At 36.4% G+C, this 26275-nt stretch overlaps 1 protein-coding gene and 1 long non-coding RNA gene across 2 annotated transcripts in view; both read left to right on the top strand.

The window, feature by feature from the left end:
* LOC131436690 (uncharacterized) overlaps positions 1 to 26016 on the top strand; it is a 41257-nt gene extending 15241 nt beyond the window's left edge. The window contains exons 2-4 of the mRNA XM_058605557.1: positions 7999 to 8053; positions 23011 to 23273; positions 23357 to 26016. Coding sequence (XP_058461540.1) covers positions 7999 to 8053; positions 23011 to 23273; positions 23357 to 23547 — 509 coding nt within the window. The 3' untranslated portion in view covers positions 23548 to 26016. The remainder of the gene's footprint in view (positions 1 to 7998; positions 8054 to 23010; positions 23274 to 23356) is intronic.
* Positions 6118 to 7931, top strand: LOC131436691 (uncharacterized). Its single transcript, XR_009230659.1, has 2 exons — positions 6118 to 7296; positions 7364 to 7931. It is a non-coding gene; the product is annotated as an uncharacterized LOC131436691 (long non-coding RNA).
* Positions 26017 to 26275: the final 259 nt, after the last annotated feature.

Raw genomic sequence — 26275 nt, 5'->3', positions numbered from 1 at the left:
ATATGTTACGTAACAAAACCTGTATCTGGGGACGGGTATAGTGTAATTGTAAGTCGATTATATTTACACTGCCCGCCAGGGTTCGATACCCAACACCGCACATGGGGTCAGAAAGCTTTTGCTCACTAAACCAACGATGGAGGCGACAAATCTCGTATTTTCAAAGCTCATAGCTCAGTGATCTGTGAAAGGATTTATATAATTTAACTACCAATAGAATCGAAATTTTTCAACTTAAACGTGTATAGCAAAAGCATTGAAGTATTTCAATAGTACACTATTGAAAAACCTGTCTCATTTGACCCATGCCAATCAGAACGCGTTCTGAGGAAGAGAACAAAATATCTGCTGCTGTACAACAAATCATTCGAGAAAAATGTTCCGAAAAGTGTTGAATGTCGTAGTGAGTTCCTCAATTTGGTCCTTCTGAATGCTAGAAACGAATCCCTACAGCATATTGATAGTTTCTTTCAATAAATTATGCAAATCCGATATGAAATAATCGACATTAAAATTCTGTATACGGCTAATTTTATAGCCGTTAGGACCGCCTATTAGTGAAAAATCTATAAACGAAATCACGTAAAAAAAGCTCCTAACAAAAATTGGATCAGTTTGGATTCTATCGCCACTGCGAGCAGATGTATTTTATGGCGTTTGCAAAGCTAGTTCCGCTTCCGACATGAGCGATTATGTCACAGCTGCCAGTCATTTGTATTGATAAAAAAACAACGGTGGAGAGCATTACACAAAATCAGCCGTTCTAATGGCTCAAAAGTTTTCTAAAGAACTATTAGGATTGTTATTGTTGTTCGCAAATCAATGGTAAACATCCTCAGTTTAGTGCAAACCTAGAACAGTTTGGTTAAATTTGTACACTTTTCGCTGTGTGAAGTTCACAGTAATCGAGATCAAGTGAAGCCTTCTTTGTTTTTGCGAAAAATGTTCCGGAATTTAATGTCGTAGAGAATTACGCAATTTGACCCTCCTGAATGCTAGAAACGAATCCCTATAGCATATTGATAGTTTCGTTCAATAAATTAGGCCTATTGTATGATTGATCAACCCAGCGAATTAATGTTTTCTTCATTGGAAGATTATAATCGGTTGTAAACGCTACACCTGCACCAACCATATCAGTATCGCACCCACGTACAACAGTTCAGCTTGGAATTGAGTAGATGACGGAAGTCAGCGGCATCCATCGGAATTCGAATTCAGCTCTCCATCACAAACGCTTTCATAAAAGGTTCTTTTCAGAGCCACCGTTATTTTATTATAAAGAACTATTCTGGTTATTTCATAATATTTGTGTTTCAGAATGTAACTAATCTGTACTTTAAGTGCATCGTTTCAAATTCTACATACAATTTCATACAATTGATGAACTAATTGATATTCGGAAGTGTTAAGAAACATGTCAGTTGTTTTCGTATTTACGACATCCAGTTATGTCTCTGACATTACCCACCCGCCTTTTTGCGTTGGAAAGTGATATATTCTATTTTTTGTTATTGAAAAATATATCTCAAAAACATACCCTAAGAAGATTCAAAGTTGGATAGTTAAATTGAAAACAATTAACCAAGTATTATGTCACATATATCTCTTCTCTCACTTCTTACATTCGTATTGAGGGCGTTTGGATTCTAAAAGAACTAAATACACATGGTATTCGACTTCTAATTTTTTGTGTTTGCTTATTTGTTTGTGAATATTTCGAATTAAAAAAAGTATTATTGAAATACTAACCCTAGTTTTTGTGTACAAAATTTCATACAATAACGAAGCAAAATCCTTTATACGCTCGATTACTGATGATTCGGCATTTCATGATTTATTCCTAGGTGTTTTTGCCGAACAGTTGAAGGTCTTGCTGACAATTTCAGAAATAACTGACATTTGCCAAATTTATAATTACCGAGCTTCTCAGTAATTATACATTTCTCAGAGAAGATTACCAAATGCTCGTTCAAATACTGTGCGGGATGACCAAACTCTCTTGAAAGATTCCGCAAACAAAGAGTTGCGAATTAGTTACATTGTTTGCATTGTTGTTTCTTGCATTTGTCACATAGAACGGTTATACAAACACTGACCAAATGTCACATATCATTTAACTCAGTACGTCGAGATTGAAAATTGTCTGCATGTGTCTGCATGATTCTGGTTCCTAAATTGCAGGGTTATATGTATTGCACCTTCCGATTAAAAGGGTGTATTTTTGTAAGCAACTATGTAAATATAAGTGATTTTTGCCTTTCTCATATAGGAAGGCTATACAATCACTGCAAAAACCGACTTTTGAACCGAGGCCCGGAGGGCCGAATGTCATATACCATTCGACTCAGCTCGACGAACTGAGCAAATGTCGATGTGTAACAAGTATTGCCTCTCACTTTTCTCGGAGATGGCTCAACCGATTTTTACAAACTTATATTCAAATGAAAGTTCCTGAATTTCATTTGGATCCGACTTCCGGTTCCGGAACTACAGGGTGATATGCACCAAAATTGTGAGAATAATGTCACTCACTTTCCTCCAAGATGGCGGATAGGATTTTCACAAACTTAGATTCAAATTGAAGGTCTAATGATTCCATAATAAGTTCCACAATTTCATTTGAATCACACTTCCTGTTCCGGAATTACAGGGTGATATGCATTAAAAATGTGAAGTTCCTGAAATTCATTTGGATCCGTCTTCCAGTTCCGGAACTACAGGATGATATGCACCAAAATTGTGAAAAAAATGTCCTCACTTTTCTCAGAAACGGCAAAACCGATTTTCACAAACTTAGATTCAAATTAAAGGTCTCGTGATTCTATTCCGCTATTTCGTTTGGATCCAACTTCCGGTTCCGGAATTACATGATGTTATGCACCAACAATGTGAAAATAATGCCACTCGGAGTTGGCTGAACCGATTTCCACAAACTTCCAATTTTCATTCGGCTTAAACCCCTGCTTCTGGAGGTACTTAGTGTAAAACTGGCAGTATCAAGAATTTTTTTCATAAGCTACCTCTTTATATTTGCTAGTTAATTTCTCTAGTTTGCCGACCATGAGAGTCTGTAACCAAATAAAACAACCATTGATAATCTCATGCGGAACGAAAGCAAACACATCTATATTCCATCACTGAAAGTATCGTTGTCTGATACAATTTTAGTAGGTCTACCGGATAAGCACCCCACCAAGATCCTGTTATTATTAGAAGTAAATTTACTCTTTGTCTGTTAGAAGTAATGAAGGTAATAAATAATGCCCCCGATAAAAGTTGTGGAAGATTGGTTTTTAATTCGCCAATAATTCTAACAAAATCTTATGACATGTTTTTTTGTTAGCTTCCGTTTATTAGCTTTTAAAAATCAGTCAATTGCAAAAATGAAAGTGGTGACGATAAAATCACTACCGAGTGGCATAAATCAGAATGCATTTTCGATGTTCTTTTTTATTTAGATTATAGAGGTTCCAACCTTATACAGATATGCTGCGTGGTCCAAAACATTATGATTTGTTTGAATAGATTGAACATGGGAAACCTGGGGTGGCATTATGTATCTCGATTCGACTAAAATTTTATCGAGTCGTCCACGTTTCGTATTATGGTTCTCGATTCGAAGTCGATTATCGAGCTTCGTTCGACTTTACTCGAAGAAGTATTAGATTATCGAGAAGTTTTGACATTATAGAACCAGAACAATCCAGCTCGTAAACGACTGAACTCGATTAGAAATGGCCGAAAGCTTTAATACTATCGACTATGAGTTTTCGAATACATAATAATGTACAAGTTGAACTGTTTAAAAAGCATATTAATTGAAAGCTGCGTGGTATTTATTTAAGATAACCAAAGTAAGTCGAAACTAACTTATCCCAGTAACTGTAGTTTAAAAATCAAATTTCATAAATTGTGGACAGAAAACGTCAGCTAATAATGAGCGAATAATGTTTTTACCCATATATCTAACTTAAGTAAATTGAAAAATTTGTCCAAACACCTTCAAAGTATATGGAATATGTCAAAAGCATATTCTTTACTCTTTCAAATAGAGTGGAAACGAATCAGTTTCTCGATTTAAATTTCAGAAATGTGTTCATAATAATTTCGTTGCAACTTACAATCGCAGTATTACAAACATTTTTCTTCTTTTCAGTACTTGAACCGAATAAATGTAATCGAAAATACCCAAACAATAATTCACAGTTGCATTCTTTTTCACAGTTGCATTTCTTTTGCAATTTATATGGGTTTGTTTACCTATGTTTGTTATGACAATTTGAGCAGCGCCAGTCGAAATCTAGTACCACATTGTTAGGATCTCGATCACGTGGTCGAAAGCGATACGTAATGCCACAATTCAGTCTAATCGACTTCAAAAATAATCGCTTCGAGTAACTCGTTTCGAGATGCATAATGTCAGCCTTGAGCCACAAGTCGACACATACCATCAGATTACTCATCGATTGAAAAATTGTTGCGCGGAACATAAGAAATATGATTCTATACTTTTGTGGCAAATCATTGACATCAAGAATTTCTGTCTGGAAATTAAAAACTGCTGGGATATTTCGTGATGAAAACAACATATATGTTATTCGGCAAAAGTACGATTCACACGTTATATCAGATGACCGTTACTGGCAAGGAATGATAATGAGGAGCTGTTTGTAAAGCTTATTAAAACACTATGTTAACACCACGGAACATTTTTTCATTCGGAACGTGTATTCGTTTCAATAATTAAAGATTTTAACTAATCTAAACTACAGACGAAGTCCCGTTAAATTGACTGATCATCTAAATCGTACTTAAAAATGTTTCATGGAAGGTGTTTCGTGATGAAAACAAACTAATTCCAAAATAGAAAATAAGCATTTGTGGTTGTAAGTGAGCGGTCAGAAAAGTAAATTCCCATTTCTCACACAACGTTAACCGTCCGATAATTCGATTAGATTAATGCTCCAATACTTCGATGTCGGATGAGGGATGCTTCCGAGTTGGCAACCCTAAAATTCTATCCCAAAAAGATTATGATAGCAAACACAAAATATATTGCTTCCTTTGAACAATGTTGTTTCATCAGTAAATTGTCCGGCACATTCACTTAATGGTTTGAAGCTAAAACAATTTTAGAACGTCTTCAAAGCGCACAAGTTTCACATACCTTAACAGTAGCTCTGAAAAAAACCTTTTTTAATCCACCTAGTGGTGTAATGACGCCTTTCTCATATTACTGATATTTTCAAATATATCACTAGAATATTCTATGAAGAAGTTTTTTTCAATCTTGAATAAAATAAGAAACTTTCTATGGGTATAAACTAACATAACCTTTTCAATTTGTAAACAGTTATGTCAAGTTAATAAAAGTTTTTCTTTATTTTGCATCGTCGCACTTAATGATTAAACAAACTTTACCCTATTGTTCTGGAACCGGAAGCCGGACCCAGACGAAGTTAAACAGCATTCTGTGAGACTATAGGCACTTTTATTGGAGCCTGTTTGTGGAAATCGATCAAATCATATCTGAGAAAGTTGAGTGAGTCTCATTTTAAACTTTGTGTCTACTATTTCCGGTACATCTGGAACCGGGAACTTGGAACCAATATAGCCGAAGTCGGTTCGTTTAGTAAGTAACTAATATAGCCTACAAATTGAATCAGTTTTAAGCCAAATCTAGAAGAATTTTACCCTTTTTTGCATCGTCGCTGACGGTGTGAAATTCAATAACAACCTATGGGACTACGAGATTTTTTATTTTATGAGTGACATTATTTGACACATACTCACTCACATACACATACATTGCTCAGCTCGATGACCTGTGTCAAATGGTATAGAACACAGCCCTCTATGCCAATTTTCATTAAATAATTTTTCAAGTGATTGCATAAACTTTCTATATCAGAAAGGCAATAAGTGTACTTTTATAGAAAAGCATCGTAATCATGATCTTTCAATAACACTAACAAATAGGTACAAATTTATTAAAAGAATTAGAAATTTACAATATTTTTAGCAGCAAGTTTTATGAAAATTTGTACCTCGTTTCTCTATCGCTTGTGAGAAATACTCAACCGAAACCGGAAGTCGGTTAAGAAATTTCCGAGAAAAATGAGTGCGCATTTTTTTAATAAATTTGCACATATTTCCTTGTAATCCCGGAACCGGAAGTCGGATCCAAATGAAATTCAAGAAAATTGTATGAGGCCATAAGACCTTTCATTTGAATCTAAGTTTGTGAAATCGAATCAGCCATCTCTGAGAAAATTGAGTGACATTATTTGTCACATACACACATACATCTTGTGATCTCGCTGAACTGAGTCGAATGGTATATGATACTCGGCCCTCCTCGGTTGTAAAGTCGGTTTTCACAGCGATTGCATAGCCTTTCTATATGAGAATGGCAAAAATTCGTTCCTCTAATAATATCAGATGTGACTCCCTTCACAAAGAGTTGAGTCTATGCAAGACAAATTTTACGATTTTATCTGCCATCGACAGGACATAACTTAGCAATTTTTGCCGAACGCCGCAATTTGCAACCCACAAGTTTACGGTCGGAAAACAAATTCTATTACCCGATCACAGAAGACTCGTTTCTCTTTATAACTCAGTAAAATTTACCGCAGTAACACCATAGCAGCAAACAAATACAACAGCTAGGCCATCTGCGACTGACGGCAAAGGTCATTTTGTTATAGCAACCCATTTTAAAGTTGTTATCCTGTTGAGAACAGTTTTACCGTGTCGTGTTGACACAATCGTCTTGTTCTTATGATTGATTGTTTCGAATTGTGTTAAAGAAGCTGGTATTGAAAACGGAGCCGGTGGCGCTTACTGTGGCAGGATCAAGCTGTGTTTTGTGATGTTATTTTCATGTATTTGTCTATACGCTTTCGCAAACGACTGCATTTTCTAGGAGAATAAGAGTAAAATCCCAAAACCGATTGTTGGTTAGTTAAAACAGAGAAGCAGATTACCAGGCGTGCTTCATCGCCCACGTGTATGAAGGGGACTATCGTAAAACAACAAATATTCTTTTTTATCGGTTGTTTCTATCTACTTACTATCTAATCAATCATCTGCGACTTATCGGCAATGAAGCAGCTAAAGCGTTCATATTCTAGAAAAAAATTCTAGAAGCTACTTAATGTTTCGGACAATACCTGTTCATTCAGCTGTCCTACGTGAACTTTAAATGTGTCTTTTCGTGTAAACGTGTGTATGTGTGTGTGAACGTCCAACCAGCTATCTGTCACAAACTAAGGTATTCATACTTCAAAGGTATCGCCTATTAGACTAGCTTTCAACAGATGCCAATTTTTATCATATTCCCCCTCTCTTGTTTCAGAGTATCTGTACTTCAACCGCATTCTGCTGAACGGAGCGGAGGTGGCCTTAGCTCCTCATCCGGGCGGTTTTGGGCGAAATCAACGTTCGCTGGATTCCATCGGGGGTGGAAACTTACTGAAGCGATCCCTCGATTCGATCGGCGGAGGAAATTTACTTAAGAAATAATTTCCGCGCTATGGTGCAGTCGGTCGTCGTCGGAGGTTTTCTTTCTTTTAACTTTTAGCTCTAATCGCCTGACGGAGAGAGGACCTATTCTACTAATACAAAATACGATTAGAACGATTTGATGGTTGTGAAATGATTTTTCAGCCAATTGGTGATGGAAAGCTTACTAATACGGACACAAAATGAAACCTCGAGTATTAGTAGCCATAGTAGTAACATGTTACTGACAAAATGTACCTCTTTACCGAAGTTTTCATCGTATTTTGTTCCATATATCAATAAGAACAAATAGCAAATAGCAGGAATCATGGAATAAGTAAACAAAATTATCCCCCATTATAAGGACTATCATGGTTTCATAAAATAAATATTTTCGTAATAAAGGTGCAGCTTCAGTAATATTGATTTCGTTTTAATACAAAAACGTGAAGGCTGTAAAATTACTACTAATCATAAAACTTCTTACAGCACCTTCAACGGGAGAATCGTCGTTTGACAAAGGAGGCGGTGAAAAAGAAAAAAGGTAAGAATGTACAGTAGGCCCCTGAAATTTTGAATCTTATTCAAGATTAAGGTTAAGTTCCTCACTTGATCTTCTCATTGTGATTCAGGTTATACACAACTTAAAACTTTTTTATGTCATCAATCGTTGAGGTACTAACGAGTGGTTGAATACGGCTCAAAGCGTTCAAACCAAGTGCTTACAAAAGAATTGTTGGTAATTTTGATGCAATAACACATCCAAAATTAAACAGGTTTTTTTCGTGTTAAATCGTTTTATTTTATTGTCCTGATGAGATCAAAATCTGAACTTCCAAAATCAGCAGATTGCCATTGTAATAATCGTTCTACGGTTGTCCTTGTTTGTTATTTAGAGATTTCTGAATCGATTCTCTCACGATAGCTTGTCGGTTTACCTAAAACACAGCAGATAGTGTTTTGGGAAGTAATTTTCACAATTTGAGAATCTCGATGAGTATCAAAACATTGCATTGTCTTATTTATCTATTCTCACTTAAAAGCAAATAATTACAAATTTTACCATTTTTCATTAAATGAATAATTTTTTTTCTCAACTAATATCCAAGCGACGATTAGTGTAATAATGCTCCAACATTGCCGTAAACCGTGAGATAATTTGGCTGCCTCTCTTCGCTCCACCTTCATGCCTGAGTGTGTCGCTGTTCTTACCAGAATAGAAGCAATTTGCAATGATTAGTATTAGTGTTATTGTTTTTTTTCACGACCACGCAATTAACATCAAAACCCAAAAAGGAACAAATTGGTCAAATTTCGAAAACCAATGGAACAGAATTATCTATCCAAAATAAATCATTGTTTGCCTGTTCGTTTTATCTTTTCAATAGTGGCAAAAACATATCTATGCCACTGAGCAAAATTTCACAATTTCATCGATATTTACTGGCTGACCAACTGCAAATCTTTCCAACATTTTAAAAAATCGCGCAGAATCATTTTCGAATCGACTTGTAAGTGAAGAAATCAATTGATCAAAAGTATCAAAGTAAGATTTTCTGATTTTTTTCAAATTTAAAGTTGTTAGCCTTTCCTTGCTCGAAACGTTTTGAAATTTTCCGACGAAGCGGAGTTTGAGGCTCACATAATTCAAGGTCAGTAACAGCCTGAATGCTCTCTGCAATCCTGAGATTTTTCGTTCAAATAAGGGTTTCCCAAACTATTTTGGGTCATGGACCCTTTTACTAAAATTAACTTAGGCCTCAGACTCCCATCAACAAAGTTCTTCGGAAATTCAATTTCTTGCTTTTTTAATATTGATGTAAAGTACTTACCAATTTCTGCGGATGGTCAAATAAACACAACTTTTTCAACGTAAATATTTCAAATAACAATTTATATCAAACAATAGGGAGTCGACCCCCATAGTCAGACCCCCGCAAAAAGGATATCTACCCCAAGGGGTCTATATGGACCACTTTGGGAACCCCTGATTTAGATCTATGCTACCTCCATTTGCTGAAGACACTTACTCCCTCTCTCTTTTGTGAATATTATTTGGCTTCTTTTTCTTCTTTCTTTGTTTAGTTGGAAAGGTTACAATTACCATACATCCAGCGGTTTCGTTTATAGTCACATGGACTTTATTATTTTTAACTGCCGATGGTATCTCACGGCGTCGCACCGCCGAGCCACTTTAGCACGGAAAAAAAATGTTGTTCCTTCTCGAATTTCTAACGCACTATCCGCGAATCAACGTGCTTACACGTCGAGAGCTCCACCGGAAGTGACTCGACTTGGCCAGCAAAACGGTCAGTTCAAAAATCACTTCCAACTGTCAATTGAAATCCTCTCGCCGAAACAACCTGCCGCAAAGTGACGCTGCAAAAAACAGAATGAGAATGAGCGAAACTAAACGCAACAATGATACTGCTTCCAACTGTCAGAAGCACTTCCGAAAAGAGTGTCAAGCTCAGAGATGCCATTTATACAGATTTGTCTGCATTATACAGATTTTTACATACGCATACAAATCTAATACGGAATACAGATTTTATACAGATTTTCAAAATTTTATACAGATTTATACAGATGTCACAAGAAAGAAAAAAATAAACTATTTCGCCTGAGCTATCTATTAGTTTCTAATTTTTCGCGTTTCGTCTTCGGCTTGTCAGTGCTCAAAGCAGTTCAAACTGAACTGCCATCTCGCGCCTAGCAGTTCAAATTATACCGCTAAGTATACACAAAGTTTGCCCTATTTATGCAACCCTCAAATAATATTGCACAATTGCCATATTACTTCTGACGTCTCAGGCGTAAACGAGTGACGACTTATTACTGGCCGTCGCAAAATGTGAACATTTAAGGGTTTTGCTGGTTTGTGCAAAAAGCACACACTTAGATTACATTAAAACAACTGAAATTATCGGTATTTTGATTTAACAGATAATTTACTTTTACCGAGATTTTCGGTTTCGAGAAAACTATAGTTTACCGAGAACTTCGTTGCTTCTGGAAACAAATTACCGAAATTATCGGTGTTCAAGTATGTGGGTTAATGCCGAAATTTTAAGCAATCAATTAAAATAAAATTTTAAACATAAAATAAACATTCCAGTTAAAACTCGCTATCAATCATTTATTTATTTCAACATTCTGTTGGCTGTTGAAGTAATAGGCTAGGAAATGTAAAATAAGAGAGAATATTGCCAAGCATATACGCCGTAGAATGGATGCACTTCCATGTTATTTACAGTAGAGAACACAATTCGATTTTCCGCAAAAAAATCAGATTACGGCTACAACGAAAGTAATGGCTCAATAAAACATTGAATATTTTAAGAAATAAGTCCAATCAAATTCATGCAGTAGATAAGCGTTGCGAGGATCTTTATCCCGTAAAAATGCTCTGGGGGATTTCTTGTCACGAATAATCGTCGAACATTGAACAAATTTGTTCTTAATATCACGAAACATATCGCTATATTCGGATTCAATTTTTATTTGCAACTAATTCCACATATGAACACATGCACTTATTTACATCACTCAGTTTTGCATTGAAGAAAAATGGGAACTTTGATGAATTACCGAATTTCGGTTGTTTACCGAGATTTCGGTATGCTGATATCATTAATTTGATGATTTCGGCAAAACGACCAATTGCTGCTAAACTCGGTAATTTACAAAACCGAATACCAGTATAACATGTTGAATTGCCGAGAAATCGGAAATAATAAAGCGAGTATTTTGTAAAAAGCTGTCTTAGCCGAAATTTCAGTAAAATATCGCTTTGCCATTCGTTTTCAGCATTTTTTTTCACTGAAATCAAAATTAAGGTTCAAGTGTGCATAAATTTTGTTTTAATTGTCGTGAATACGACTTACTTTACTATGGGGTGCCTTTTCAAAATTTACCCTCTGAGAGAGTGATAAGTTTTTGATCGTGAAAATCTTTTGTTGTATCTAACAAATCAACATAATTTTTGCTACACGCCATCGGAAATATGATCACAATTCTATGATAAAATTATCAGTTGTCAGAAATGTTTGGTATAAACGAGTATCAAAGGGGATAATCCATAAGGCGCGTTTGCCTTGCTCGTATTTTTAAAGCTCATAGCTCAGTGATCTGTGAAAGGATTTATATAATTTAACTACCAATAGAATCGAAATTTTTAAACTTAAACGTGTATAGCAAAAGCATTGAAGTATTTCAAAAGTACACTATTGAAAAACCTGTCTCATTTGACCCATGTCAACACCAGCCAATCAGAACGCGTTCTGAGGAAGAGAACAAAATATCTGCTGCTGTACAACAAATCGTTCGAGAAAAATGTTCCGAAAAGTGTTGAATATCGTAGTGAGTTCCTCAATTTCGTCCTTCCGAATGCTAGAAACGAATCCCTACAGTATATTGATAGTTTCTTTCAATAAATTATGCAAATCCGATATGAAATAATCGACATTAAAATTCTGTATACGGCTAATTTTATAGCCGTTAGGACCGCCTATTAGTGAAAAATCTACAAACGAAATCACGTAAAAAAAGCTCCTAACAAAAATTGGAACAGTTTGGATTCTATCGCCACTGCGAGCAGATGTATTTTATGGCGTTTGCGAAGCTAGTTCCGCTTCCGACATGAGCGATTATGTCACAGCTGCCAGTCATTTGTATTGATAAAAAAACAACGGTGGAGAGCATTACACAAAATCAGTCGTTCTAATGGCTCAAAAGTTTTCTAAAGAACTATTAGGATTGTTATTGTTGTTCGCAAATCAAAGGTAAACATCCTCAGTTTAGTGCAAACCTAGAACAGTTTGATTAAATTTGTGCACTTTTCGCTGTGTGAAGTTCACAGTAAATAGTAATCGAGATCAAGTGAAGCCTTCTTTGTTTTTGCGAAAAATGTTCCGGAATTTAATGTCGTAGAGAATTACGCAATTTGACCCTCTTGAATGGTAGAAACGAGTCCCTATAGCATATTGGTAGTTTCGTTCAATAAATTAGGCCTATTGTATGATTGATCAACCCAGCGAATTAATCATTAACATTTCGTTTGAGCGAATTAATGTTTTCTTCATTGGAAGATTATAATCGGTTGTAAACGCTACACCTACACCAACCATATCAGTATCGCACCCACGTACAACAGTTCAGCTTGGAATTGAGACGACGGAAGACAGGAAGTCAGATGACGGAAATCAGCGGCATCCATCGGAATTCGAATTCAACTCATCACTCTCCATCACAAACGCCTTCATAAAAGGTTCTTTTCATAGCCACCGTTATTTTATTATAAAGAACTATTCTGGTTATTTCATAATATTTGTGTTTCAGAATGTAACTAATCTGTACTTTAAGTGCATCGTTTCAAATTCTACATACAATTTCATACAATTGATGAACTAATTAATATTCGGAAGTGTTAAGGAACAAGTCAGTTGTTTTCGTATTTACGACATCCAGTTATGTCTCTGACATTACCCACCCGCCTTTTTCTTCGCGTTTCGCCTTCGATTCGTAAGTGCTTAAAGCATTTCACAGTTTTTGCACAAACCAACAAAACCCCTAAATGTATCTATTAGTATTTGATTGCAGTGAAAATTGCAGATAAAAAATTTATTAATCAACGGACAAATAACACATTGAAATGGTGATATTTAATGCAGATGATGAAAACTCAAAAACATCAAAATGAACTGATATTCAAGGAAGTCATGGCTTTATGAAACTTTGTGAGTTTGAGAGCTGTATGACTTGACTTGACGTTGAATATTGGGCGTAGGATTCCAAGGCAATGACTTACGAAGATATGAATTTTTTTTGCATAAATATCTGTTAATAATCTTAGTTTTTGTGTATTACATCAACATTTTACAGTACAAGTGTTTTGACCCTTTGGCCTTTCATCTTTGTTGTTCATACGATTCGTTATTAATGATAGGTGTTTTAGTTACTCTTGTTTTACATATTAATGTTTAATCATAATATTTATTTTAATTATTAATAAAATATCTACCTACCTATAACTATCACTAACCTAATACGTACAAATTTTGAATTATTTGTATTTCAGAGATTGAGCACCTCCCTTCAAATTTCGTGCAGTATTGTTCGAATTTTTGTTCTAGTATATCCAGGGAGGCCATCTCATGTACTTCACTAGTCCTTGTCCAAGGGGGTAGATTTAGAATCATCTTTAAGATCTTACTTTGAATGCGCTGAAGCCTAAGTTTGTGTGTTCGTGCACAGCCCCGCCAAACAGGGACTGCGTATTCTATTGCGGGGTAGATTATTTGTTTATAGACAGCCATCTGGTTCTTCAGGCACAGTTTAGATGTTCTACAAATCAGCGGATACAGAGACCTAATGAGTATGCTGCATTTTTGAACGATTTTGTCAACATGTGACCTGAATATCAGATGTCTGTCAAAGGTGAGTCCTAGATAGAAAATAGTTAAAAAGATCAGTTAAAATAGCAAAATCGGCATTCTTCTCTTGAAGAAAGTCGGACAATTCAGCAGTTTTGCTCCTGAGTGAACAAGCATTCCAATTTACTATAACAAACTCATTATATTGCATATTCGATGATGAATTTGCCTAAGGCGTTGATTTGATCTAACCGCGTTCTGCAGTTTCGTAGTTTTGTTGTCATTGTTTCAAAAATGACGATCAGTTGTTCAGCAGAGAATAAATCACCAGAGTCATCCTTCGCTTGTGGTTGATTATTGCCCCATCCAGGAGGGATTTTTGAGGAAGATTCTTTTTGTGATCCAGCGGCTGAATCTTTTGGATTGCTACGAGGAAGTGGCGGCAAATTCGGAATATCCCTCTTCGGTGGGAGCCGTGGGAAATTAACTTCATCCTTCTGTGGAACATTCTTGCGCGTTGATTGTTTACGGGACGCCTGTTGTCGAATTTTTGTGAACTCAGCACGTTTGGGACACGATTTGCTAGTAGATGGATGGTCGCTATCACAGTTCACACATTTTACAGCGATGTCATCTAGTAGGCAATCGTTGGTATTGTGTGATTCGGCACATTTCCCGCACCGACTTTTCATGTGGCAATTCCTCGCTCCATGGCCGTAGTTCAAACAATTCGTGTACTGTGTGGCATCCCGATGTACCGGTTTATACTTTTGCCATTCGATGATTATGTGGAATAACGATTTAATCGTTTTCAGTTGACTCATGGTGATGGAGCCCTTCTCCAGATCAACCAGGTACAGTTGATCTCTAAAATTTTTGTCCGTATTATGTCGTTTCATTTTAAACACCATCACAGGCTTTAGTCCAGCCTCTGACAGTGCCTGCTTTAGTTCGGCCTCCATCATGTCGGGTAGTCCTCGGAGTACAACCTTCATAGGTTTGTTGGCGGCAATATCGTGTGGAAGTATTCCGCTTTTGTCTGCTCCAGGTACAATTCCACTGCTTTGTAGTGGTTAAAAGCTGGAACAGTTATTTTGTAGTCTTCAGTACATAAACGGATTGTTGCCTGTAGTCCTTTTCTGATCAGTGTGTTGAAATCCGAGCGTAGAGTTGGTGGGAAGCCCTTCAGGTAGAAAGGCGTCATTTTTTCCTTTTTCCTCTTCGACATCAACTGGCAGATCAGCATATTGGTTTTTACTTAGCAAACGGTCGTTTACCTGTACATCACTTGGTTTCAGACGCTTAGCATCCTTTGGATCCTTCTCGGATCTATGGCGCGTTTTACGCATAGCTTGGGTAGGTAGACAACTGCGAATAAAAAATAAAACAAAATCGAAATTAGTCGTAGTAGGTTATTCGTCTAGGACATCGAGTGTTAGATGACGAATCTACGAAGATATGAAGAATGAATGTTCATTAAATCTGTTAGCATTATTTTATGGTAGAAATTTCATTTTATTAGTGAATACAGTACAGATTTTTTATGCAAAGCAATACAGATTTTCTATGAAAATATCTGGCATTTCAGGTCAAGCTAGAAAGCAGAACGAACACATTTTTGCGCAACGCTGTGTAGGGTAGATTAAACCTCTTCTAAAAGGACTGAAAAGTGCGAACACCGTGGAAAAACTCATATGACTTTCTATCCCGGTTTTGCTGTTTTTCACTTTGTCTTAATTACTCTTTACTGTATTTTCATTAATTTTTAATTCGGTTTTCCAGTTCAGGAATTACGGGGTGATATGTAACCTATCCGGCACCGTGCCGTTTCAGTGCAGTTCGCCGTCAGTGTAGCGTCCATCCGGCAAACTCAAATTCGTCGTCACCGATATTTTTTATTTTCACTGAAGTCGGTATGTCACTGCATTTGCTGTGCAGGAACGGAAGCGGAACGGAAGGGTTTCGACAGAAAAAAAACACTGACGGCTCACTGAAGGCACTTTCATTGAACCGTCGCGGAACTGAAATGTGTCCCTAAAGGATGCCAAACAATCTTCTAAAACCTTTTAGGGTAGAAACAGAAGGGATTCATTCACTCCAGGAGGAACGATGAAACCCTCTGACCTTAGTTTCTTACCAAATTGGGTGAGAAACGTTTAAATATCCTTCAATTTTAGCTCCCGATACACAGAATCAATTACCAAAAACCAAAAACCCGGATACGTAGTTGTGGCAATGAGGGACAGTTATATATCAGATAATATGTCGCATTCACGCAAATCACACAAATATTACTTAGCACGCTGACCAGTAGCCATCTGATAGTTGAGTTTTCAATGTCCAGTTAGATATTTTCAGATTCAAATCTGGTAAAAATGCTGTTGTCTGAGCGCAAGTTTTCAAGCAGCGCCAGTGTCTGCCAAGTTTGGATGCAGCTCAAGAAAGAATCCTGTGTTTTATCCAACTAGTTGAGAGTGATAAAGCTGGATCTTTCATTTGTGATAGCAGCTCTAGCCAACTTGTACGATATAGTTGATGACTGACAATTTTCATCATTCGAATTTTCAACGGCGGGTGAAATTCCAACTGCATCATCCATCTTATGAGGTCCTGTCTCAAAGAATGTAGATGCAATAGTTATATCATCCCGCATTTTAAATTCAGATACTTGAGTGAATTACGTAGCCATATCAACAAGCCTTACAAAAAGCTTTTTTCTTTGCAGAACCAACAAACGACTCGTAAACGTCAGTGTTCTAGAGAGATAAGAAAGATTATGTAGGATATAACACTTTGCTTAGTAGTGTGATGAACTTACACTATTAACAACTAAGTATTATATGAGAGCAAATAAATCGAAATCAATTTACTATTGATGGCTTTAGCTCCACTGGAATTCATATATTTTGTAGAATATGAAGTTATCGCTCGGCAACGACCGATTATACTGCAAATATGACGAACAATAGACATATTTTCTGTCTATACCTTCAATTAGTCAGTCTAACTTCTTTAGCTCATTTGTATATATTGAAATTTTATGGTACACTTAATATTTTGTTTGTTTTGATGTAATCAGCTAACACCATGATCTCTCGTGTATTTAAATTAATAGCGAGAGGACAGTTTACAGCAGATATGAATTATAGCAGTTAAATGGGAGTTACATTGTATACTTTTCGCGTTGGAAGTAAATGTAGCTCGGAAAGCTCGGAATTCCAAGTGCTAACGCAGTAGATTTCCGACGTTCCATTATATACTACGAAGAAGTCACAGTAGATTGCATAAATGTTAAAAAATCAAAATCTACGGTTGACGAGTATATGGAATAAATGAGCATGATGACCTGGCTTTGGATGCCCATTTTTCGTGCTTTTCCGTTTTTTCGTTTTACGATTCGTTTTGCTTAACTTGTTGGTTATTTTTAACAATTGTCTTCCTATGGCGTTTTCGTTTTTAATTTGCACTACACCGATGCTACATTGAGGCATGAATAAACGAACAAAAATAACGAAAACATAAACAGTAACCATTGACTACAATAAACGATTCCATTGCACAGAGCTACATCAAACTTTTGATGAGTGCTACACCAGTGGTATCGGTGCAGAAAAAGTGTAGCACTGGTGTAGTGCAATTGGTAGAAACGAACGGTTTCATTGCAGCTTTCGCTACACCAGTGTAGTGCAATTTAAAAACGAAAACGACATTATAATATGGTATCGAAATGAGTCACAATGTTGAGATTTGATTCTGCCCTACTCATGGCACACTTTAATTGAAATTTATTTATTTATTTATTTATTTATTATTGTAATATCCATCGGATACGAAATCTACATGGATATGGGTGGAGAAAAACCCATTTGAGTTGAACATAAAATATGTCATTCTCAAACGTGCGCAAAAACCACCATCTTAAGAAAAACAACACATGATAATTATCACAATACATCTAAAACTAATAATCACATAACTTTATTAAAAACAAAACACATATAATTTAATTGAAAATAAAAAACTAAAGACTAGACAAAATATCAAAACACAGAAAATCGTTTGACTTTACTAGCGAAGCGGCTGGATGATTCACCAAACTCAAAATGCAATGCAATTAATCTCGCACTCCACCAAGCGGTGAGTGCGGTCATTTTAGAAAGTACCACGTACGAACCATATTTTTTTTAATTATTGTAGGCACATACATGTCTTAATTATTTTTCTTTGGTCTTACTGTGACACCGAGTTTAGAGCTCTGCAAGGGCAAAGCTCACAAATGTTCCGATTACGACTGCCCCCGCATTCATTCAGTCATTGGCACGGAAATACACCTTGACTGGCAAGCTCCTCTTTTAGTGGCCTTGTGCGACATGGAACAGGAAACCAGTGGATCTAGTCTAAGTTGAAATAAATTCGACGGATGGCAAACGGCATACCTGTTTGGTGGACTTATACCACCAGGACAGGCGGACCGTAGCGTTATTCTTAGCATGTTGAAAATCGCTACCGACACTACACGGCTAACTAGGCTGCTCAGAAAGGGAAGTTGACATCCCAAGCAGCAAATGTAACTTATTGAAATTTCAAGATGTTCTACAATTGTTTTAGAATTATTATTTATGTTAGATATGTTCTGAAAGATTTTAAAATATATTAAAATTGGTTGTGCAACTTATCACTGTTAAGTTCCACAATACTACCGAAAAAAACACTGTTGAACAACTTTATGTACATATAAAACGATTGTGCAGCATATCATCAACTTGTCCATGTTTCACTAGCAGTTATAGAAGTTCTGCAAAAATGTTCACATTGTCATGTAAAACATATGTAACTATAACAATTGTGCAACTTATGATAAAATTTCCAAACGGCTGTCATAATTGTATAGGACGCAATATACATCGAAATTGCTATAAATCTCTTGTGGATGAAAACTTAGCAAAATGATTCTCTCCGCAAGGCAAAAAATGGTAAGCCGAATTGAGAACCTTGCTGAAAAAAATATTTTTCTGCTGAGTCCGCATAGTTTTGGCTGCTCATGAATTTGTAGGTCAGTGTGTGCAGTTTTCTTCAGTTTTAGAAAAACAATGGTATAAAATTCAAAACTTGCAAAAGAGTTGTGCAAGTTTTATCTGTTTGAAATGAACGCAAAACTTGCAGACATAAAAATATTATCATGAAAGCTGCATAAATACAGCATTACATACGCAATGAACACACAAATCAATCAGATAACTTGTATTCGGTTTTTATTTCGTGAAAAGAATTAGCAGACCTGCATTAATTTTTTAAGGTAATAATCGAAAAGTTAAGTTCATCATAGTTATATATCACCGCCTGAGCAACTTGTTTTTGCAACTACAGCACATGGGCTTACCAAAATAAAAACCTATAGTGCGAATCACAAATGTCGCTAAGATGAATGACTATACTGTATTGTTGTTTAATTCAACTAAAAGATTCGAACTGATAAAAAAAACAAAACGTAGAGCCTTTCTTTACGAAATATGAACACGTTAATGTATCCTGTTATTTAGATAATATAAGTCATTACGTTGAGTGAACCATTTTCTATTCAACTTACTGTTATCATCGATGGTATATTGGAAAATAATCAAGAAAAATTCATTTCGAGATTTTTAGGTTCAATAACACATTAGATTGTCAAAATCATCTAAAAATTTTAAGAATGTTTGAATACACGTAATACACGAAAATTATAGAATAAAAAATAATAGACCGTTATTTTCACAGAAATTGGTATACAATCATCGAAACACGTTAATTCAAAGACGCTTGAAAATTTCTGGCGTGCGAATACATGTTTTACAATGAAATGCAGTTCGTTGTCGATTTTTCTTCTACAAAAAACACAAAAGATCAATTCTACAATATGCAGCATTATCATTATTCATGTGCAGATTATTTTACAAGATCCATGTTTGTGTTAAAAGCAGTTCTATTGAAAATTAAATGTGAAACCAATTCATTAGAAATTAAGTTTGCATGTTTTTGTAAACGTCATTCCATTTCATTTTTACATTACGTAGTAGCTTTCACGAGTAATTGTGAAACTCGTTTTGCCTTTCTTTATAGAAAGGTATTAGAATTGCTGGAAAAAACAACTTTTGAACGGAGCCTCGGAGACCCATAGTGTTATATACCATTCGACTCAGTTCGACGAGATCGGAACATGTCTCTCTCTCTGTGTGTGTGTATGTGTGGGGTTGAAGAGGGGGGGGGGGGGGGGGGGAGGGGGGGGTATTTGTATTTGTGTGTGTGTGTGTGTGTGTGTGTGTGTGTGTGTGTGTGTGTGTGTGTGTGTGTGTGTGTGTGTGTGTGAGAGAGAGAGAGAGAGTGTGTGTGTGCACTTTTCGAAGATATTTTTACGCGCTCAATTTTCTCAGAGATGGTTGAACCGATTTTAACAAACTTATGCTCGTTTAAAAGCTACTGCCGGGCTATTGATCAAGTTTAAAGATCAAATGGCTGTGACTTTTGGTTCCGGAGTCTTTTTTTTTAGTGGTTTATTACCGCTCTTATATATTAGGGTCCCAATATTTCGGGATCACCTCTAATTTCGTAGAACTCTAATGCTCAAAAGTTCAAGCACCTCGAAAAAAGTCCTCATACAAAATTTGAGCTAAATCGGACATCGATAAGGGGTGCTGCCCAGCGGTTGAAGTTTGAAAATTTTCGATCTTGTAAAGCACCAAATTTCCGAAATCAAAATTTGACGTTTCATGCAATTCTAAAACTTTTGGCATCAATATTCTTTTTTTCGATTTCGGAAATTTCATTTCATAAATTGTACAATCAGTAAAAAATTACAGTAAGAAAATTACAGCCGGAAAATTTCAGATTGTTTTTCAATAATGACCATGTGATGAGAAGCGAATTCCTTAAAATATTTTTAAAAAATTTCTCTGGTTTGCGGATTTTGATAGTCGATGACCAAATCAACTTATTTCAATTATATCGGTACCTGGTTTCCGGTCCCGAAAGTATACAAAATAGTGATAAAACGAACTTCAAATTTGAACGCACTTTGGATTTTCAAAGATTGTTAAACCGATTTTCAAAAATTTAGAATCAAATGAGAGGTGTTACATTCATTTACAGCAAATTCAGCAGCAGCAAGATTCATATGTATCAATTGTAGAACATCTTGAAATTTCAATAAGTTACATTTTCTAGTTGGGTACCAATTTCGGTTACACCGGTATACCGTTAATAAAAAAAACTAAAAAAAAGGAGCTCATTTTCATTCAACAATGTTGTCACTCTGAACAATCAAGTTCGTTATTTTCTTTATGCAAGAAATATTCGAAAAACAAGACCAAGACAGTAGCACATTTGTTCTCAGACAAATCTACTTCACTATTCAGGTAAAATTGGCATTTCTTCCAAACTTTTCACTGAATCAAAACTTAACTTATCGTTATCAAAAGTTGAAAATTTATCTATAATATTTATATTTGAATAAACAATTCAAATCTGGGTGAGATGTCACATCTTAGGGTGAAACGCCGAACGTTAGAGAAAAAGGACTATTTACAATGTTGCTCGAACATCAAAAATGCAATGAACGCCAATGATCATCGTTCGCTTTCCTTCGCCTTTGTTCGATAATCGCTTTGATATTCGGACTTGTCCGTATATTCGGGTGCGAACGAAGCCGATGCTGCTTCGTTACTCGCACGAAGATCTATTCCTTGCAGTTGTTATTCGCATTGAACATACCACCGAATGACTTAACGCGAATATGGAACGTATATTCATACAGCGATCATCGTCATAACCTAATTCACGATGATCGTTCGTGCTGTCTTTGAAACAAGCAAATTAAGATGCTCTGCATTAGTACCATAGTCTTATGTGTATGTGATGAACCATATCCCAGCACTCTCTCATTGCTGCTACCTCACGAGATATGATGAAATTATTAGATGAAAAATGCTTCGCGAAGAATGGAAACCAACGATCATCGCAGTGACGCTATTCGAACCAATTCGAAGAGTAAAGTAAATCAACGAATGACAAACGAATGCATTAAACCAGGCCCGTACCCAGGATTTCGTTTCGGGAGGAGCCCAAAGATAAAAAATAATGTTACTGAAGATTGCTTATGTACCTAATTCTCGGTGTGCCTTTTACGGGTTCTTTTAACAGACACATTAAACTTTTCCACTGGAACTGTTATTGTATTACATTTCTTCACGTTTACTGTCTTGTTATCTCTGCAACACATGTCTTAGACCTTCTAAATAATTATATATCTGTTTTTGATTTCGGGAGGGGCCCGGGCCCCTCGGGCCCCCCCTCTGGGTACGTGACTGCATTAAACGAACACGCACGATGTATACTAGCAGCAAAGAATGTTTTAGTATATTCGGGTTCTCTACGATTATTGCTTATTCACTTTCACTCCTCTCTCGTTCCTTCAGTGAATAGTTCAACAGTGTTCGAGACGTGCGTTAGTAATGGGATGATATTCTCGGCGAAGATCAATGAATGGATTAGTTGCACGAAGAATATGTGCAACATTGGCTATTTACACTCTTTTATGTTATATAATTAATGTTCGATATTCTCATACAAAATTTTGTTTTTCTTCAAAAGTTAATAATTGAATCGTAATCTGAAGAAAAACAAGAAAAAACATTGTATCTATGTAACATTACAGACAAATAAAAAGACATGAAGGTGCCAAAGAACAATTGAAACAATTGTGATTCATTGTAGAGTTCTTCCATTACCTTATAAAATAACAGCACTCACCACTAGGTAGCGCGCAAGAAATATTGCGTTGACATCATTTCGATTGGGAGTGTACCGTGAATGAAAATAAACAAAGTTTAACGTTGTCGCTTATGGTAACAAATTGTTTATGGTAACAAATTGTTTATTTTTATAGATGGGGAAGCTCTGCATGTTGAAACAAAAAACTGTGGAAAGTCCTCTACTTTTCTTTCTTTCTATTTTATTTTTTTCTCGAAATGTCAATTCTTATGAACATAACCAACAAACTCTCTAGAAGCATAATCCAGATTTACCATGTTCCAACTAACGAATTCCGGCTTTGCTATTGATTATTTTTTCACGGAACATATGATTCGTCAAGCATACCCATCAACAGTCACCTGGCAGCTACATCGCGATCTTCTTCCTCTGGAACTCCGAAAGCTAAACGATCGCTTAATAACTCCGACCGCCGGACGCTCTTGTACCAGTACTACGCCCGGGGACTTGCCCCGATGTACGACAAACGCAATTTCGATGAGATCGACCGTTACTCCAAGTTCAGTGGCAAACGGACAAGGTACGACATGGATGACCTGAATCAGGCGTACAAGCGAAATTTCGATGAAATCGATCGATGGGCTAGTAAGTATTGTCTTTGTTTTAAAGTTTATTTCATTTGTCAACAGCACTCAGCGCCTACATTGTTTTTCGATTTCGCACTATAGATTTCAACTCCCGCCTTAACAATGACCCCCGGCAGTCCGATTACGTGAAGCGCAACTTTGATGAGATAGACCGGTACGCTAAGTTCAATAAACGCACAAAGGAGTTCTTCGATGGAAAACCAGTTAGTGGTTCCAAGCACGACAGCCAGCTAGCGGACGAAATGGGCATCATCAATGAATACTCCCTGTAAGAGATATACTGAGACAGGAAAAAGAAATGGCAAATTGAAAAACATTTGATTAGTAAATGTTAAACTAGAAAGATATTCATTTAATAATGTTGGATTGTCGCATAATAGCACTCAATTAATTGACCAAAAAATATAAAAAAAGGCTTATTGGAATGAGATTCATAATTTTAAAGAAGGGCTGGTAGATTTGTGATTTTTCGCTCAGTATTGTAATAGAAAATGGAGTGTTGTAAATACTCAGTTGTTAAACTAATTATCAATCAACATAATGATGTTTAATAAACACTTGCATTACTGTGAATGAACTGTATCGATATTGTAACTGAAAATTATATTTGCCAAAAACAAAAAAAATCGTTAAGAAGCTGTGAAAGCATACGAAGCGCTCCATAATTTTATTACTGTTATAGACAATGGAAGCTTTGAATACGGTTGTCGTTTTTTTTAAACAAGAGGAAGCAAAATGTAAACAAGTGGCGTTGCAGGTTTGGATTCGTCAAAAATGGTGCAACTTTATTTTAATATGCGGTAATGTTGACAGTGAAATGTGGTGTTCAATGTTCATCAATCGTTCCAGCCACCATAATTCATTTCGTGAGAAAACTACCAACTCTATCAAAAATGGCTTTGCTCGACACCTTTTCACCTTTTTTATAAATATAAAATATAGGTATAGAATTCGCACAAATATTTGCACACATGCGTACGTATAATAATACAAATATACATATATAAGTTACGTCAATGGAGGTTTGGGTGTATCAATCGATTCAGGTCAACGAACTGAGCAAATGTCCGGGTGTGTATGTGTGTGTGCCTGGGGAGCGGGTCATATCGCCGAAAGCCATTTCGCCGAAAGTCGTTTCGCCGAATGCCATTTCGCCGAAAGTCGTTTCGCCGAAAAGGTCATTTCGCCGAAAGTCGTTTCGCCGAAAGGGTCATTTCGCCGAAAGGGTCATCTCGCCGAAAGGGTCATTTTGCCGAAAGGGTAATTTCGCCGTAAGGGTCATATCTCCTGCATGTTATGTCTCCTGTATAACTGATGTGGCGCAGCCACATAACCGAAGCCAAGATGGCTCGGCGGCACAAAGCCGCCGAGCCGACGCCAGCTGAGTCGGCCACCGACCCGCCGTCGGAAGCGGCGGCCTCTTGCATACAAACCTGTAACCGCCTCGTTTGCCCGGTCTACTCAAAGCTAGGTTTCTTTGCTTTAGTTAGGTCCGAACGAGCGGTAGCGAGGTCGGACAGCACATGAACCAAAACGATGTGGCGTAGCCGCATTAGTATTTTTTTCATTTTCACTTAATAAACGGAAAATACCACCTACATTTGCCTGGTAAATATAAACTGGTAGATACTTACTAGCTAATAGTCAACAAGTTTTCTTGGGAACTACTTTCTGAGGTTCATGAATCAATCTTTATTCAAGAGTACAACAATCAATTCTAATTACGATTTCAAGACGATTTCAGGATTCGGCGAAATGACTTTTTCGGCGAAATGGCTTTCGGCGAAATGGCATTCGGCGAAGTGACCCATTCGGCGAAATGTCATTCGGCGAAATAACCCTTTCGGCGAAATGACTTTCGGCGAAACGGCTTTCGGCGAAATGGCTTTCGGCGAAATGACCCTGATCCGTAAATGGAGGTTTGGGTGTATCAATCGATTCAGGTCAACGAACTGAGCAAATGTCTGGGTGTGTATGTGTATGTGCCTGTATGTGTGTTGAATGGTTTTGAGATTGGATGTTTACTTGCTGAATTATACGAAGTTTTATGTCAAAATTTTCAGTTTTCTGACAATATCTATCACAATTGAGTTTAAAACAGAATATGAATTTGAACTTAGATTTCGCACGCTAATAGCTATCCAACAAGCCATAAATTGTTAAAATCCGTCTATTTTCAACAGAGATATCAATATTTTTGTGTAAGCGACTTTTCGTCTTATTGCAGTAGTAGTAGTTTTACGCGCTTAATGACAAAGCGATGTTTCGAAGTTAAGTGAAACAGGATTTTCAATACTGTTTTATGCAACTGTTTCTTAGCACCTTAGCACAGACTTTTTTCATGATGTTTCGGTTTTTGCACGGTTCGTTTTTGGCAACATAATCGTTCCAACATGATGTATGTGTTAGAAAGATGACAGTATTTTCAAATTCAAAACAATTTCATATTTATTTTGATTTATACTGCTTGCAACAATAATTGCTGGAAGGACGAAACTTCTTACACCCTTAAACCATTTGAAGAAGTTCGTCGAAACAATCAAATTTGTGTGTAAAAAATAACTCCATTATTTTTCTTGGAGATGGTTTAACTAATTTCTACAAACTCAAACTCATATGAACAGTCCTATCTCCCATATAAGTTTTCTGAAGTTCTAAAACTACAGGATGACATATGCAACGAAATTAAAATAATGTCACACATATTGCTAGTAGATGGCTGAACCGATTTCGTCCATTTAAATAAAAGGTCTTAAAGTCTCATAAAAACTGCTTGTTTTTTTCATCAGACCCGACTTCCGGTTCCGGAGATACAAGGTGATTAGTGTAAGTATTTCCCATAAATTCATCGAGTTTATCGGGTTCACAGATTGTGAGAGTCGACGACCAAATATACTTATTTCAGTTTTACCGATATTCGGTTTTCGATCCCGGAAGATACCCAAAATTTTATGTGGAACGCACAACTATTTCTCTAAATTTTCAAAGTTGGGCTCAAAA

The sequence above is a fragment of the Malaya genurostris genome, chromosome 3, assembly GCF_030247185.1.
Source record: "Malaya genurostris strain Urasoe2022 chromosome 3, Malgen_1.1, whole genome shotgun sequence".
NCBI lineage: Eukaryota > Metazoa > Arthropoda > Insecta > Diptera > Culicidae > Malaya > Malaya genurostris.
Note: the sequence above shows the minus strand (reverse complement) of the source record. Positions and strands in the feature narration are given on the sequence as shown.